The sequence below is a fragment of the Xyrauchen texanus genome, chromosome 38, assembly GCF_025860055.1.
Source record: "Xyrauchen texanus isolate HMW12.3.18 chromosome 38, RBS_HiC_50CHRs, whole genome shotgun sequence".
NCBI classification, from domain to species: domain Eukaryota; kingdom Metazoa; phylum Chordata; class Actinopteri; order Cypriniformes; family Catostomidae; genus Xyrauchen; species Xyrauchen texanus.
This window is the reverse complement of record NC_068313.1, coordinates 18,080,958-18,094,876: the sequence shown is the minus strand read 5'-3', so window position 1 is coordinate 18,094,876 and position 13,919 is coordinate 18,080,958. Positions and strand designations below refer to the sequence as shown.

Sequence of the window (13,919 nt, the reverse complement as noted above, 5' to 3'; positions counted from 1 at the left end):
AAGACATGGATTAAACCACTTGAGTCTTATGGAGTACTTTTATAATGCCTGTTTAACATTCACTTGCATTGTATGGCCCTAAAGAGCTGAGATATAAAACAATAAATAAAAAATCCTTGTTTGCACTCAGCAGAAAAAAAGAAATTCAAACACATCTGGGATGGCATGGGGGTGAGCAAAAGATTAACAATTTTTTGTTTTTGGTTGAATTATTCCTTAATAAATTGGACAATTCAAAGGAACTGTTTGTAATCTGAATCTTTATTATGGGCTTAAATGGATTAAAGAATGTAGCATCAGAGATTATTTTATACTGACATTTCAGCCCTCACCGATTTACCATATGAGAGAGCATTAATGGTCAACTCTGAACACAAGTTTTTCTTATCACACTGTCCCTCTTCATTTTCCCTTTCCAGCACCCAAGCCGTTTTCATGCACTAACTCATTGAGACCTGAATTATTTACTGAATTTTGTAAGGCTGACTGAACAGTGAGTCTGCCATGTTCTTTTTTGACATGCAAGGCCAGCACCACTACCACAATCATGATAGTTTTGGAGTATGTGTTTGAAAGCCCAATAGTACAATTTTACCAATAGCATGAGGGTAAATCATTTAAATATATTTATTTTGCATCTAAAAAAGCTTGTGGATCAGTATACATGGTAACCTCATGAATATATCCACATTATATATAATATGATGGAGAGATAATTAAATAAGACATACATTAAATATATATAAAAATAAACAACATGAAAGGGTACTGTGGCTTTAAATGTACAGACTACTGATAGGCTGTATAATTACAAGTAACAAACCACAAAACAAAGGTATTGCCTCAATGATTTTAATCATTTTCATTCAATGCAAGCTCACAACACAAGCACATCACACAGAATAACACTTGGTCATCTGATGGCCCTATATTGCTCAATATACAGGCACTACCGTTAATGGAAAGCATAGCTTGAGGATAGCACCTAGAGTGGTGTGTGCACAGCACGTGTTTAGGACAACCCATGAGGAGCACAGAACCAAGAGGCTGTATAATTTCACTGAAAGGGCTCCCACCCCTCTGGAGAGATTGGACCAGAATGATGATTCACATAGAGATGACAATGATGGGCATGCTTCTGTCTGCAAGAGCTTGTCAATCACACCTAATCCCAAAAGATGGACCTAAAATGCATGGTTAGCAGCTTTCTGCCCATTTCTATCATCAATTTTATATGTAAGGAAGGAAGGCAGTTTTAAATGTCTCATTACATAGCAAACAGATGGGATACCACATTTGGATGTCACTTCATTGAGAGCTGAGCAAGCTGAGCATAAATATGTTTTGATAGCATAATGCTCTACACTACAAGGAAACAATTACACTTCAAGAGAGACCAGGCCTCAAATTGTTAAAAAAAAACCCAGTTATGATTGCAGCTGATGTTGAAATAATTTTAATATCCCTTTTAATTTAGCTAAATTCTTAAACATAGTGCTGGAACTGTGCACTTGTTGGCTGGTCTAGAGTACTGTCGCACGATCTATAAACATGGAAAGTTAAGACTTCTTGTGTTCACTGTAGATTGAATGTGAGGAATACTAAATTGCTACAGTCAAAATGTGTGTATTCAACAGTGGTGAAAAAATATCTTAGTGTTTGAGCAATGCTAGTAGTGCATCTATTTTGGTGTGGTCCAAAGATTTCAAATAAAGCCCATATCACAAATGAGATTGCTTGAAAGAAAGGACCATTATTGATTGCAGTAAATATATATCAATGCAAGATAAAGCAAAAACCTTATCTTATATAAGGCTTATGGACATTTGCACAGAGGCAGCATGCAACAAGGTTCCATGAATTATTTTTGCCACAGAGAAAGCTGTTAATGCATATGAAAAGGGAGCAGACGCAGGGCCAAAGCATAGGTGGATTCATAATAGACTGGACACTCAAGGCAAATCAAACCGACAAGTCTTGATTCACTACAGTAATTAAGTTGATAAAGACACAGAAGGCAGGGCCATAAGAGTAAGGTAATGAACAAGGGCATGAGAGTCCTCTATTCTGTATCGTAGCCTCCACACACCCTATCACAAAAGTGCACTTAATCTTTTGCCTCGGCTAGTCTGTTGATCATTTCTTTGCTTTTCTTGGTGACCCCTCCCTCTGGCTTTGGCTCCTGGATGCCCACTGAGGTTTTCTTCTTGGCAGTTTGACTCCCAGTGATTTGCTTCTCCTTTGCTTTTTTCACTGTTTTGCTATGGCTTGTTTTCTTTTTTGGCTTGGACAGTGATACATGATGCCTCTCCACCTAAAGGAATAAAAAATTAGACATTTTGGCACATTATTCCAATCTGCAAAACAACACTTTTTCACAACACAATTTGTTTGCATAGGAATTTCATAAAATCCTTCAACATACGGGTCATTAAACAATGAATAAAATGTTCCTTAATCTTTTGGCATATACATGCTTACATGCTGTAAGTTTCAGAACTCAAAACTTCCTCTTTACTGCAAAAAAAAGAGCATTTGTTGACATCAAATCATTCTCTACTTCTCTGCACTGTGATGTCACACTGTGGTTGATATTTGCATCTTACCGCCTCCACAACAACATATAAACTTCACCTTATCACTTCCGTGGCCCCGCCCAGTAGTTGTGAGCAGTGAGATGTCAAGGAGGGAGAGCAGGTTAGTCAAGAGCAGAGAGCCAATCATAACAGAGGGCGTTTACTAGTTTACAAGTCTTAAGGGAGAAGAAGCACCAAAACATAATTTCTGACAGAGGATGTCGGAATGAGGGTGGAAAATTATCATGTTTCACTAATATATGACTGTTTTGTTGTGCAAAAAATAGTGTTTTTTACTAATATGTCTTATGACATGTCATGACCACTTTAAAGAGTTTTAAGCCATGGACCGAACCTTCCAGCTCCGAGGTGAATCACAAGATTCCAAACTTCGATTTGAAGCATTATACTTAGTTAACTTTACGTCTTTAATGAGGGAATGAACTACAATCTGACGAAGCACTGCGAATGACGTAAAATTGAAACAATGGGAATAAATAAAACTACAAATTTTAAGTTGGTTATAAATAAAAAAATATATATTTTAAGTTTATTGCAAAATATTCCAAAATATGCACATTTAAAGGTAAGTAGTTTGAGAGTATATGGGAGATCCCCTTGATTGCATCATTCACAGTGTGTGTTTACTTTTGCTGCAACTCTCAGACTGGTGGATCTTTCTCTTCAAGATCATGGGTAGTGAAGTTGTTCACCGGGAATTCCGCTTTTAAACACCTTTTTAAAACATGAAGTAGAACTAACACTTCAACTGGAGCAAATAACATTGATTAACGACCTCTGAGCTCACGGTAGGAAAAATATTTATGGGATTTTCACTTCCGTAACCTGTTTGTTGTGCTCTATTGAATATTCTCTATTTTCCATTTAAAGGCGAATAGTGTAATATCTAAGCCACTAAACGGAATTGCAAAAACAATAACTATTTTCTAAGTGTGTCCTGAACGCTCCCTCCTTCTTCCATTGTTTGCCCAAACAGGTAGTCCCAACCTACAAAAGCTGAGATAACAAAGTATTTTAACATTTAAAAAACTATTTTTACTCACACCATCTTTAACTGTTTCCTGTTTATCTTATTCATTATGTCATCATGTTGCCATATTGTCATATTTGGCTATTTGAACACAAATCTTTATGGTAAGCACTCTGAGCACCATATAACAAATATCAAATCTCGAAAAAGGGGTAATTTACAAACACAATCAGTGGGCCTGAAGTAAATACTGTACATCTAAACAAATAAAAAAAGATCATCAGAATAATTGGGAAAATGTGAATCATATTTCAATTAGTGTTGTGGCACCAAGTTAGTCTCTGATGACAGATATTTGTGTTAGGATGATATATTTGGGCCCTATGGAATGTCCAAAAAGCAGATGATATTTTCAACAAAAGATGGTTTGTTTTGCTTACTCAAAATAAGAGATGCAGTTAGTTTTTAGTGACAGCTTTATCTAAGCCAAGGCCTTTATGCAAACTAAATGTCATAAATATGTATATATGTACTGTATAACATAAAGTTTATAGCTATGTCAATGCCATTCCACTATTTTATGCACATATAAATTGTATAAATCTAATACCAGTTTAGCTGTACTTTAGGGCTATGGGGGATTTCTGCTATTTTGCAAGGTTACTGTAGCAGAAAAGTTGCCATGTTCTAGCAACTTTTGAGGTTCATTCAAATGTCTTGCACAACAGCATGATCACAGTGATCAATGAAAGGTTAGTTTTAATACTAATGGGGTGAAGCCCTATTAGTATCTTTTGGCACTCAACCACTTCTGCTCTTTCACAAAACAAAAGTGAATAACCTTGCATAAATCTTTTGCATTCAGTTACAATGGAAGCCAAATAGAGCCCCTCTTTATAGTGAAGATACTATTTTATTTCATGCAACAACAAAAAAGCATAGTGTTCGGCAAATCCTCATGGCGAGGATTTAATCAGAATTGGTCCCAGTGAGGATCTCTGTGATGATGCAATTATTGTATAGTGAAAAATTGAAGATCCATGCTTTCCAAAAGAAGCACTGAACACACCTGACTACAGAACAGAGCGGCTGTCACTGTCAGAACAGTCCTATAAGAGTGAGAGAGGGAGGGGCTACATCAACACATAACATGCACAATGTAAAATGTAATAAGTTGACATTACTTAAAAAGTGAGGAAACCAATTACCTTAAAAAAATCAAGTAAATATATTTATTTGGCTCAAGTTAAGTGGATTTTTCTAGTTCACTTTACTTGAGCCAATAAGTACATTTACTGCTAAGTATATTTACTAGATTTTTTAAGGCAATTGATTTACTCACTTTTTAAGTAAAGTCAACTTATTACAAAATGTTTCTATGCATGCACACTAACACATTTGGTAGCTGCACTCAGTAATTAAAGTTATTTGACTAGTATGTTTGAAATAGTGTAAGTTTGCATGAGATGAATAATCCAGTCATATCGGTAACTTAATAAGAGCTGTTTTATTTTAACTGGTGAGGGTTGCCTCATGAGTGACGCTATGTTGAGATCACAAGGACTGCTCCTTTTAGCCTCCTATTAGCAGAAACTTTCACTCAAATAATACATTTATTGCGGTTGACTGTGAATGTGGCATTTCTACAATAGCATTGATAACCTAAAACAAATTATTTTGCTTGATGCAATACATCCACGCCCTTAGGTATCATTATATGCCTAAGGCGACTGACATGTAGACTTGCGCCACATAAAAAACAAATTACTGAGTGCAATTTTTAATATGTTTCCTTCAAGAAGTGCTATTTATTTGAACTCTTTCACACTGCATTTTTATACCTCAGAATGAGTATTGAGTATTTAGGATTAAATCTCCAGTCTGACATTTTTCACTCATGAGTTGCAATTTTAACACACACTTGAATTCAAATTTTATCAACGCTGTAATTTCTGAAATTGTAAATACTATGGTAAAAATATAACTTTTCAATCTCACAAATTGTGAGATTAGCTATAGAACTGATGATCTGAACAAACATGCAGTACCTTGCTGGATTCTTTGCTAGGTTCACTATACAGGCTTCGTATCCGACGGCGATCAATCAGCTTGTTATCTGTGGCGTGAGGTTTGACCTGCTCGCCTTTATAGGTGGCACTGTAACTGGTCTCCAGCCTGGTCTTTTCCTCTACTAAGAGTTTGTACTGAGATTTTGCTTTGATGACTTTCACAGGTTTGACATCTGTGTAAGCCTTGAACTCCGTCCTGTGGAAACACACCAGTGATTTATTAAAGGAATAAACTTTTAGGCTACTAGAATTATACATACAGTACAGTGTTGGGCAGAAAACTTTTGAAATGTACTCTGGTACTGATTACAAATTACACAATTAAAATTGGAAACAGTAATGTAATCTTTTTGATTACACTTTTTAGGTAAAATTTGTACTTTTAGATAATATTATAATCTACATGTAGTCGTGTAATCTAATGTAAACAATGTAACAGTAATATGATTACACACATTATGTTTACAAGATTACGTGTAATCTATTTCGACCCAACTCTGTATACATGCAGAGTCATGTTTTGTGCTGCAATAACAATAGAAAGACCTATGCAGACAAAACAATAACAGACATTCGTCTACATCCAAAACAGCAAGGAGAGAGAGAATTCACAACCATGTTGCATTATATGCCTGACTCAGAGAACAGTTCTACTTACAGGCTCTGACCTGTTTCAAGAGATTAAAATCAAAATCGCCATTTTGACTCAACCAAAACTGACGTCTTGTGTCGAAAACAGGACAAACTAATTGGGACATTGGGCTGCATTTGTTGTTTTACAGCTGTATGGAGAGTGAGTGTGGACAATAGGGAAATACTCTGAAAATTCAGGAATGACTCAACATATTTCAGGGTAAATAAATAAATAAAAAAAGCCACAGACACCAAGAGGGAGGAAATGACATTACTTTGGTGTCTTGATATTTTTCTAAGACTTGATCTAAATTAACTTATTATCTTCTTCCTACTAAAGTTCACTGATTGCATTTTCATTTTATTTTACAGGTCTCAGTGGTTTTTTTCTCTCCATACAATGAAAATCAATGGGGTTCAGTAGTTCTGGATCCCATTGACCTTTATTGTATGGACAGAAAAAATGAAAACACACTTCAAAATATCTTCTTTTGTGTTCCGCAGTACAAAGTAATACTGGTTTGGAATGACATGAGTGTGATTAAATGATGACATAATTGTCATTTTTTTATACTAATGAAGTTCTTCTGAAATGGGGTTTTCAAACAGGGGTCTGGTCACCCCCAGGGGGCCACTAGGGGCTTATATGGGGTACACAGAACATTTCAGGAAATAAATGGGTATTATTACTTCTTCATGCTGCTTTCTAAAGACTGCAAATACATTTCTGCTGAATTATGAATGTGTTTCCTTAGGTTTATACTATACATGTAACATTTCTCTAATAGTGGGTATAAAAAATACATTGTCAACTAAATGCAATATAAATGGGTTTCCACATAATATTTTAAACCTTTCTTTTGGTTTTAGTACAATATCAATAAAGAAGTCAATAATTTAACTTTGCAAACAACATGTCTTTATATCACGCTTACTATTTTTTCCTCAGTCAGTATAAATGGGATTTAACATAGAAAATATTTAGCTGCCTTCATGGAGGGGGTCCCTCTCAAATTTGGCATCAAAAGGTTTGAAAACCCTTGGTTTAAGGGACCAAGAGTTTTTTTTACTTATTGATGATAAATTCATGGTACTCAGGAAATGCTTTGATTGCTAATATATTGGATTGATTAAGAATCATATAGTTTTGATACACACAAATGCTCAAATGATATGACTAGCAAATGTTATTGAATGAATTACATGCAATGCATAGCAATAAATAAACCAAATATACTTACAGACAATTTTGTGTGATTATTGACAATCATTAGACAAAATATCAGCATCTACCTATATGAGCTTCCAGATGTGACTTCTTGCTTTATTTGCCTGTTCAGTGCATCTGCTGCCGACCTCCTCTTTCCTTCCACTGCAACATCTGTCGGCCCTTGCTCCACTTTGACACACTCTGGGACATTTTCTTTCTTATCTAACTTCTTTCTCTTCTCTTTACTCTCTTTTTCATGCAGCTTCTCTTCAATTTCACATTTCTCCATGCCAGTTTCAACCCCAGAGGTGGCTTGCTCTTGTTTTGAGAACTTGCTTTCAGCTTTCACGGATGCAGCAGAAGTAGGAGTGGGTTTGGGAATCCATGGATGGTCTCCCCTTCTCGGAATGGGCCACGGTTTATAATCTTTCTGATACTGGGTTTTATTGTTGAAAGGGGTCTTGGATGGCTGATAATCGTTTCTGGGTTTACAGCTTCTCTCTGGACGCACACTCCAGGCTTTGAAATCCTCTCGCATCACAGAAGCGCTGGATCCGTCTTGAGATGCTGCTGATGCTGATGCTGCGGCTTTGGCCGACGCCTCCTGATGAGCGCTATGGGCAGGCTGGCTTTCAGCGGTGACTGGTGGCTTCTGTGAAATTAACGTTTTGGGTTGCGGGTGCAGATGTTGCACCTCGGCCACATCTGAATACTTAGTGAAAACCAAAGGCACTGCAATGTCACCTTTGTCCAGCTCACTCCAGAAGCGGTTGATGCAGCAAGCCCTGGTGATACAGGGCCATGCCATGATCGATAGCGACGAAGCGAAGGCTTGCGTTTGAGGAGAAACGATTCTGAAATGATCAATACAACGCTTCAAACCTCCTCTTTTATCACAACAGCGATGGTCTTCTCCTTTAAATGTATCTCGAGACGCGAAAGATGCGAGAAGTCCTTCGCGAGGCTCGCAGTTCCCTGTATCGTAACTCACGCGCTTGCGCACCGCTGTCAGCAGCGACCAAGTAATTTCAATGTAATTGTCTTATCTCAGTTACAAATGTAAGTCCTTAAAAGACACGATTCAGACGAGTTCATTTGACAGCTGTAAGAGAAAGACCGCATGCACCCCGGCTCTCGTGTCCTCAGAAAATGCCCGGGTCACCTGCAGCCGTCAGCGTTTAGCATCGGGTGGAGACGATTTAACCATTTAAAGACTGGCACATGTTGCATCACCCCAGTACTTCACAATTTTTTCCTACTGTTTGCAAAGGCTCAGTTTGCATTATTCATTTTAACAAAAATATTGCACACATACACAGCCAAAGCACATAATAATGGGTTTGTTCTATTGCACTGGTCCTCTGGAACTTCATTAAAATAATAATACAGATATTTGCATTAACTGCTGTTAAGGTTCATCATAAGAAAAGATCTTAAGAGTTTTTATAAAATAAACGGTGATAAAAAAAAATTCCATTTACTTTATTGTAACTTGTTGATGTGATGGTGGGTCTGTAATTTTTTAATTTTTTTAATTTATTTATTTTTTGTAATCAAATAGCATTCAACAGTCTTCATGATTTCAAAATGTAAATAACGTAATTGGTAAGGTTGTCTATTCTAGGTATATTGCAAAAACACAAGCTCAAGTTAAAATTCCATGTTAAATACTTCCACATACTGTACCTTATATATACCGTATGCATTTTGTTTTTGTAATATGGGGTGAGTGGACCCACTCTGCATTAAAAAGAGGCTACTTTGTCTTTTGTTTTGGCTGTGGTTACCTGTGGTGTAGTGCAATGATAGCAGTATGTCTTGTGCATGTGTGTTTTGTGTGATCAGCTCACTTGTCTGGTGATGCAAATGTGTTCTGCATCAAACTGGACATTGTATGGCACATTTTGAAGTAATGCATAACCCCAGTATATAGAAATATGACATAAAATTCATAAGTATATGATCAATAGACACAAAGCATCTGGTTCTGAATATTTTTGAGTATCTCTATTTAATAACTTGTTATATAAACTGATTTCAAAGCATATAGTCTCCTTAAACCCCCACAGTTCATGTTTTTTTCTCTCCTGACATTTTGGTACGTTTATTTATTTTGGTACGAGAGGGGCAGCATCAGAATTGGCTATATTTGGATACAAAAGTAATTCCAGAAGCAGACTTGAAACAAAAGTGAAAAGTGAGGGGAATCACTATTTGTGAAAACTCATCTCAGCCCTTAGGTGGCTGATGGAGTTTTTGGATGACAATTAAAGAGGACATAGGATTTGGTCTGATGCTCAGTATACTCAAGTTTCAACTCTTACTTTACAGAGATCATGTCCCTCAAAACTTCTCCCTCCCTCTAATCACTAAGACAGCAGGATGTTAAACCTTATGTTGTGTCCCATCATCATCTTTGAGGAATATTTCAAGATCTGCTTATCTTGTTATGTTTTGTTGGGGCTTGTTTTAATCGGGAGAGTCTGCTGTAAGTTATGATATGTCATTGTCTTTGTTAAATGTATGTTTCAGGAAGTTGTAAGGAAAAGAGTGACACTCCTGTTTATGTGTGTCTGTGGAAATGTCATTCACTAATACTCACTGCTGTTTGGATTCTGAGTGATACATATGTGCTCATTGCATTCTACCAATTAAGACATTTTCATTGATATATATAACACATGGCTATCTTATCTTTTTTATTAATATAATTTCTCTCTGAATTTAATTGTTGTGATAAATAGGATCAGCTATATGCATTGTAAAGTCCAGATTTGAAGCTTTGTTATTCATTTATAATGCAATTATTATTATTATTATTATATGGTTTTCTGCATGGCGTGCCCTCTACTGGCGTGGTAAACTCAGTTCATGTTATACTTCCAGTAAAAATAAATAAATAAATAATAATAATAATAAAATTATATATATATATATATATATATATATATATATATATATATATATATATACTCTCTCTCTCTCTCTCTCTCATATATATATAAGTTGACAAGTAGAGTATTTCCTCTTTTGAACCCCCATGCATATCATCACTCTCCCACCTCCGTGCTTCACTGTCGGGACTATGCATTCAATTTAAAATCTGCAATTGTCCCCAAATACTTCTATTCAGAGACAGTCTCAATATCCACCACCTGTATAGTTGTATGAGTGACAGGGGTTGCAGACCTTCCAAAATCTATCATCATGTATTTTGTCTGTATTTATGATCATACAACTACTTCTGCACCATGAAGAAAAATCAACCACCACCGGTCCATGAGACACCTCATCATCCTTCAAAAGACTTACAATGACAGGGTTTACAGGGTTCCAAATAAATGACAGACTTCATTCTGATTAAGTGCCCTCCATTTTCCCCCGCCAAAGACAGACCATTTCTGTTTCAAGAAAAATCAGCCATTTTCACAGTGCCACTAAGCGAGCATCACGTGTAGTGCCAACAACCAAAAAGAGTATGAAACAACGCAAGAAATCCAATGAGGATAGAGGAACCTCCGTTTGTGAGCCAAGTGCTTCTGCTTTGTTTGACGGGCCTGACGTGGATGCTCAATATAATGTTGATGACAATGCAGTTGGTTTCCAAAGGCCCTGTGTGGAGAGTGAGAGGGCTCAGATGATTGCTGAAATGGATCATCTAAGATGAGAGAGAGATGAAGCGAGAAGAGAGAGATGCTGCTAAGCAAAATTGGACAAAAGAGCACCTGAGTGCCAATGCAGTGAAAGTGAAGATACATGCCATGACTGGGCTCAGCTGGGCAGTTTTTTTTTCATGCTTACACGAGTATCTTGTCCAGTTCATTAAGCCAAAGAGGGTGTTCAAATTTCCCACTCAAGACCAGCTTTTCCTCACCTTACTGATCTGCACCAGAATCCATTCATGGCACTATTATGCCAAGTTTTGACACTCTACTGTACAGGGCATGTCCACAAGTTGACTAAACATGATGTATGCCAAGATCACCTTCCTCATCCACTGACCTGACAGGGAATGCATCTCAACTACTGAGCTGCCAGAGATGAAAGCAAAATTTCATCATCTTACATCATTGACTGCTTTGAGATTCATATTGAATACTCCAGGACACTAAAGGCAAGGTAAGTACAAATAAAAATAGAACTGTGAAATGTGCATGATGCTTATGATTAAAATTTTTCTACAGAAAATAAATTTGCATAGTCTGAAATGACTTGTTTTTTAACCCAGGCCCTATTTAAACATGGTCTGGCATGATGTTAACCAATACAGCCCATAATTTAACTAATTTGCTTTATTATAGAAAAACTTTGCTCTCCCCTCACCAGGCTCCAATCCAATAGGAAATAATTTGTATCCTCCAAAAGCTATGATACATGCCATATTTAAAACCTGGAAGTTCACAGCATAGGCTATAGTCAGATATGTATTAATATACTGTATTCTACTGAGGAAATGGTCACTAACTGTACACTTTATCAAACATTATAGTGAGTTTCATAGGCCAGATATGCATGTAACTGGACAACATTAATGGTACAAAGGTAACGTAATGTTTGATACAATGTACGGTTTACAACCATTACATTAGTAGAACATACAAATGACACGTCTCACTATATTGTGGGCTTACAATTTTAGAAAAAGATACGTATCATGGTTTTTAAATGCTTAACCACTTTCCCCACTTATTTGGTGAAAGGGTGCAATACAATGCTTAATTTCTCAGTGCAAAAGAGCTAGGTTAAATTATGGCCAGTCCACATCATGCCAGACAATGTAGATATAGGGCCAGAGTTAAAAAAAATTTGATCCATCTTTTTCCATCAGGGCAAAGACTTACACTATAAAAAATGGACAAAAGTGAAGAACTTCATTGCCTGTAGCCCAGCTGGAGGTATCACATTCCTCTCAAAATGTTGGGGTGGTAGAGCGTCTGATGTCAAGATCATCAGACAATCAAAAGTCATATCCCCACTGTACCACCAACATGGAGACCAGGTAACATAGACTATTTATTGATCTAAACCTCAGAAAATGAAAAAGTGCTGCATGCTTATGTACTCTAACATAGCTGCTTTGAATGAGTCAGGGTCCTTTATTTGGTCAAGCCTGATGAAGGTGCAAAGACATAGGTGCATATGTGCAATGATGTAGGTGCAATGATATTCTCCAGCAACGGTTTGTTTGGGCATATGACTGTGCATGCTCGTTTTCCTTTTTTAATGTGAATTTGTTGCCCAGCACACATTAAGTGATCCACATTCTTATACATGGTCCAAGCCCTCTCATTACTTAACAAAATATAAAAATCTGGCCATATCACATATTAGATTAAGCTTGAAGTGAATTCAAATATCAAATCTTTACAAATATTTTAAAAAATAATATGGAAGATATGTGTTATTAACATGTTCCAGATCTTGGCTGATCGGGGGTTTACCTTCAGGAGGACTTCACTCTTTTAGGTGTCAGTCTAATTACCCCAACGTTCACCAAAGGGAGGAAGCTGCTGTCTGGGAGAGAGGTTAAAGGATCCAGGGTGGATTCTCCCCTTTTTCTCCCCAATTTGGAATGCCCAATTCCCAATGCGCTCTAAGTCCTCTTAGTGGCATAATGACTCGCCTCAATCCAAGTAGCGGAGGACGACTATCAGTTGCCTCCACGTCTGAGACCATCATTTCGCGCATCTTATCACGTGACTTGTTAAGCGGATTACCACGGAGATGTAGTGTGTGTGGAGGCACTGCAACTTCCAGCTGAGAACCGTCTGGACTACGTCAAGCTAAAGACCGCTCTCCTACAACGGGCTGGCCAGAACCCCAAACAACACTGTCAGCGATTCCGTTCCCTCACCTTGAGCGACGCCGGTCACCCGTTCGCATTTGCCCAACAGCTCTGTGATGCCTGCTGTAGATGGATGCTGGCCAAGGAAGGGTGCAGCGTGGAGGATCTTATCAACCTGATGGTGCTGGAGCAGCTAACTGTTCGCCTGCCCCAAAGAACAGCGGAATGGGTCCAGTGCTATCACCCCAAGTTGGTGGATGACGCTGCCCAGCTGGCTGAAGCCCATAGGTTGAGGAAGCCTGGGCCGGACTGTCGGTGTTGCGAGGAGCCAGGTCACGTCCAAGACCAGCTTTCAGTGAGTTGGGATGTTGATTTGGGTCCCCGACATGCCACAGTCTGCCCCCAGTCGAGCAGGGATGTACAGGATACTGGTTAAAATGAATGGCCGAACATACCAAGCCCTGGTGGATTCGGGTTGTAATCAAACCTTGATCCACCACGTCTTGGATCATGACAGGGCTTTGGGTACAAAACACAAGATGATGGTGAGGTGTGTGCATGGGGATGTTCGCAAATTTCGGCGAGTAAAACATAGAGTGGAGGCTGCGGTTAATTCCCCCCTTACCCATCCACTGATTCTGGGAACCAATTGGCC

The 13,919-nt window shown here is 37.8% G+C and overlaps 1 protein-coding gene across 2 annotated transcripts; it reads right to left on the bottom strand.

The window, feature by feature from the left end:
- Positions 1-846: 846 nt before the first annotated feature.
- Positions 847-8,638, bottom strand: LOC127632009 (microtubule-associated protein 6-like). 2 transcript variants are annotated; one of them, XM_052110460.1, is made up of 4 exons: positions 7,563-8,638; positions 5,616-5,832; positions 4,637-4,676; positions 2,229-2,314 (listed from the first exon to the last, which is right to left on the bottom strand). In XM_052110460.1, exons 1-3 carry the CDS (start codon positions 8,285-8,287, stop codon positions 4,641-4,643), a joined length of 978 nt encoding a protein of 325 aa, XP_051966420.1. In that variant the 5' UTR covers positions 8,288-8,638; the 3' UTR covers positions 2,229-2,314; positions 4,637-4,640. The 2 variants fall into 2 exon arrangements, with proteins under 2 accessions (XP_051966419.1, XP_051966420.1); XM_052110459.1 differs by lacking the exon at positions 4,637-4,676 and having other exon boundaries at positions 847-2,314.
- Between the last annotated feature and the right edge of the window lie 5,281 nt (positions 8,639-13,919).

What these genes read in the sequence shown, in the direction of transcription:
- LOC127632009 (XM_052110459.1), bottom strand. Translation starts at nt 8,287, where the DNA reads ATGGCATGGCCCTGTATCACCAGGGCTTGCTGCATCAACCGCTTCTGG. An exon ending in ACATCTGGAAGCTCATATAG is followed by an intron (nt 5,833 to 7,562) that starts GTAGATGCTGAT and finishes GTGTTTCCACAG; the next exon opens with GACGGAGTTCAAGGCTTACA. An exon ending in CTAGCAAAGAATCCAGCAAG is followed by an intron (nt 2,315 to 5,615) that starts GTACTGCATGTT and finishes TTATTCCTTTAG; the next exon opens with GTGGAGAGGCATCATGTATC.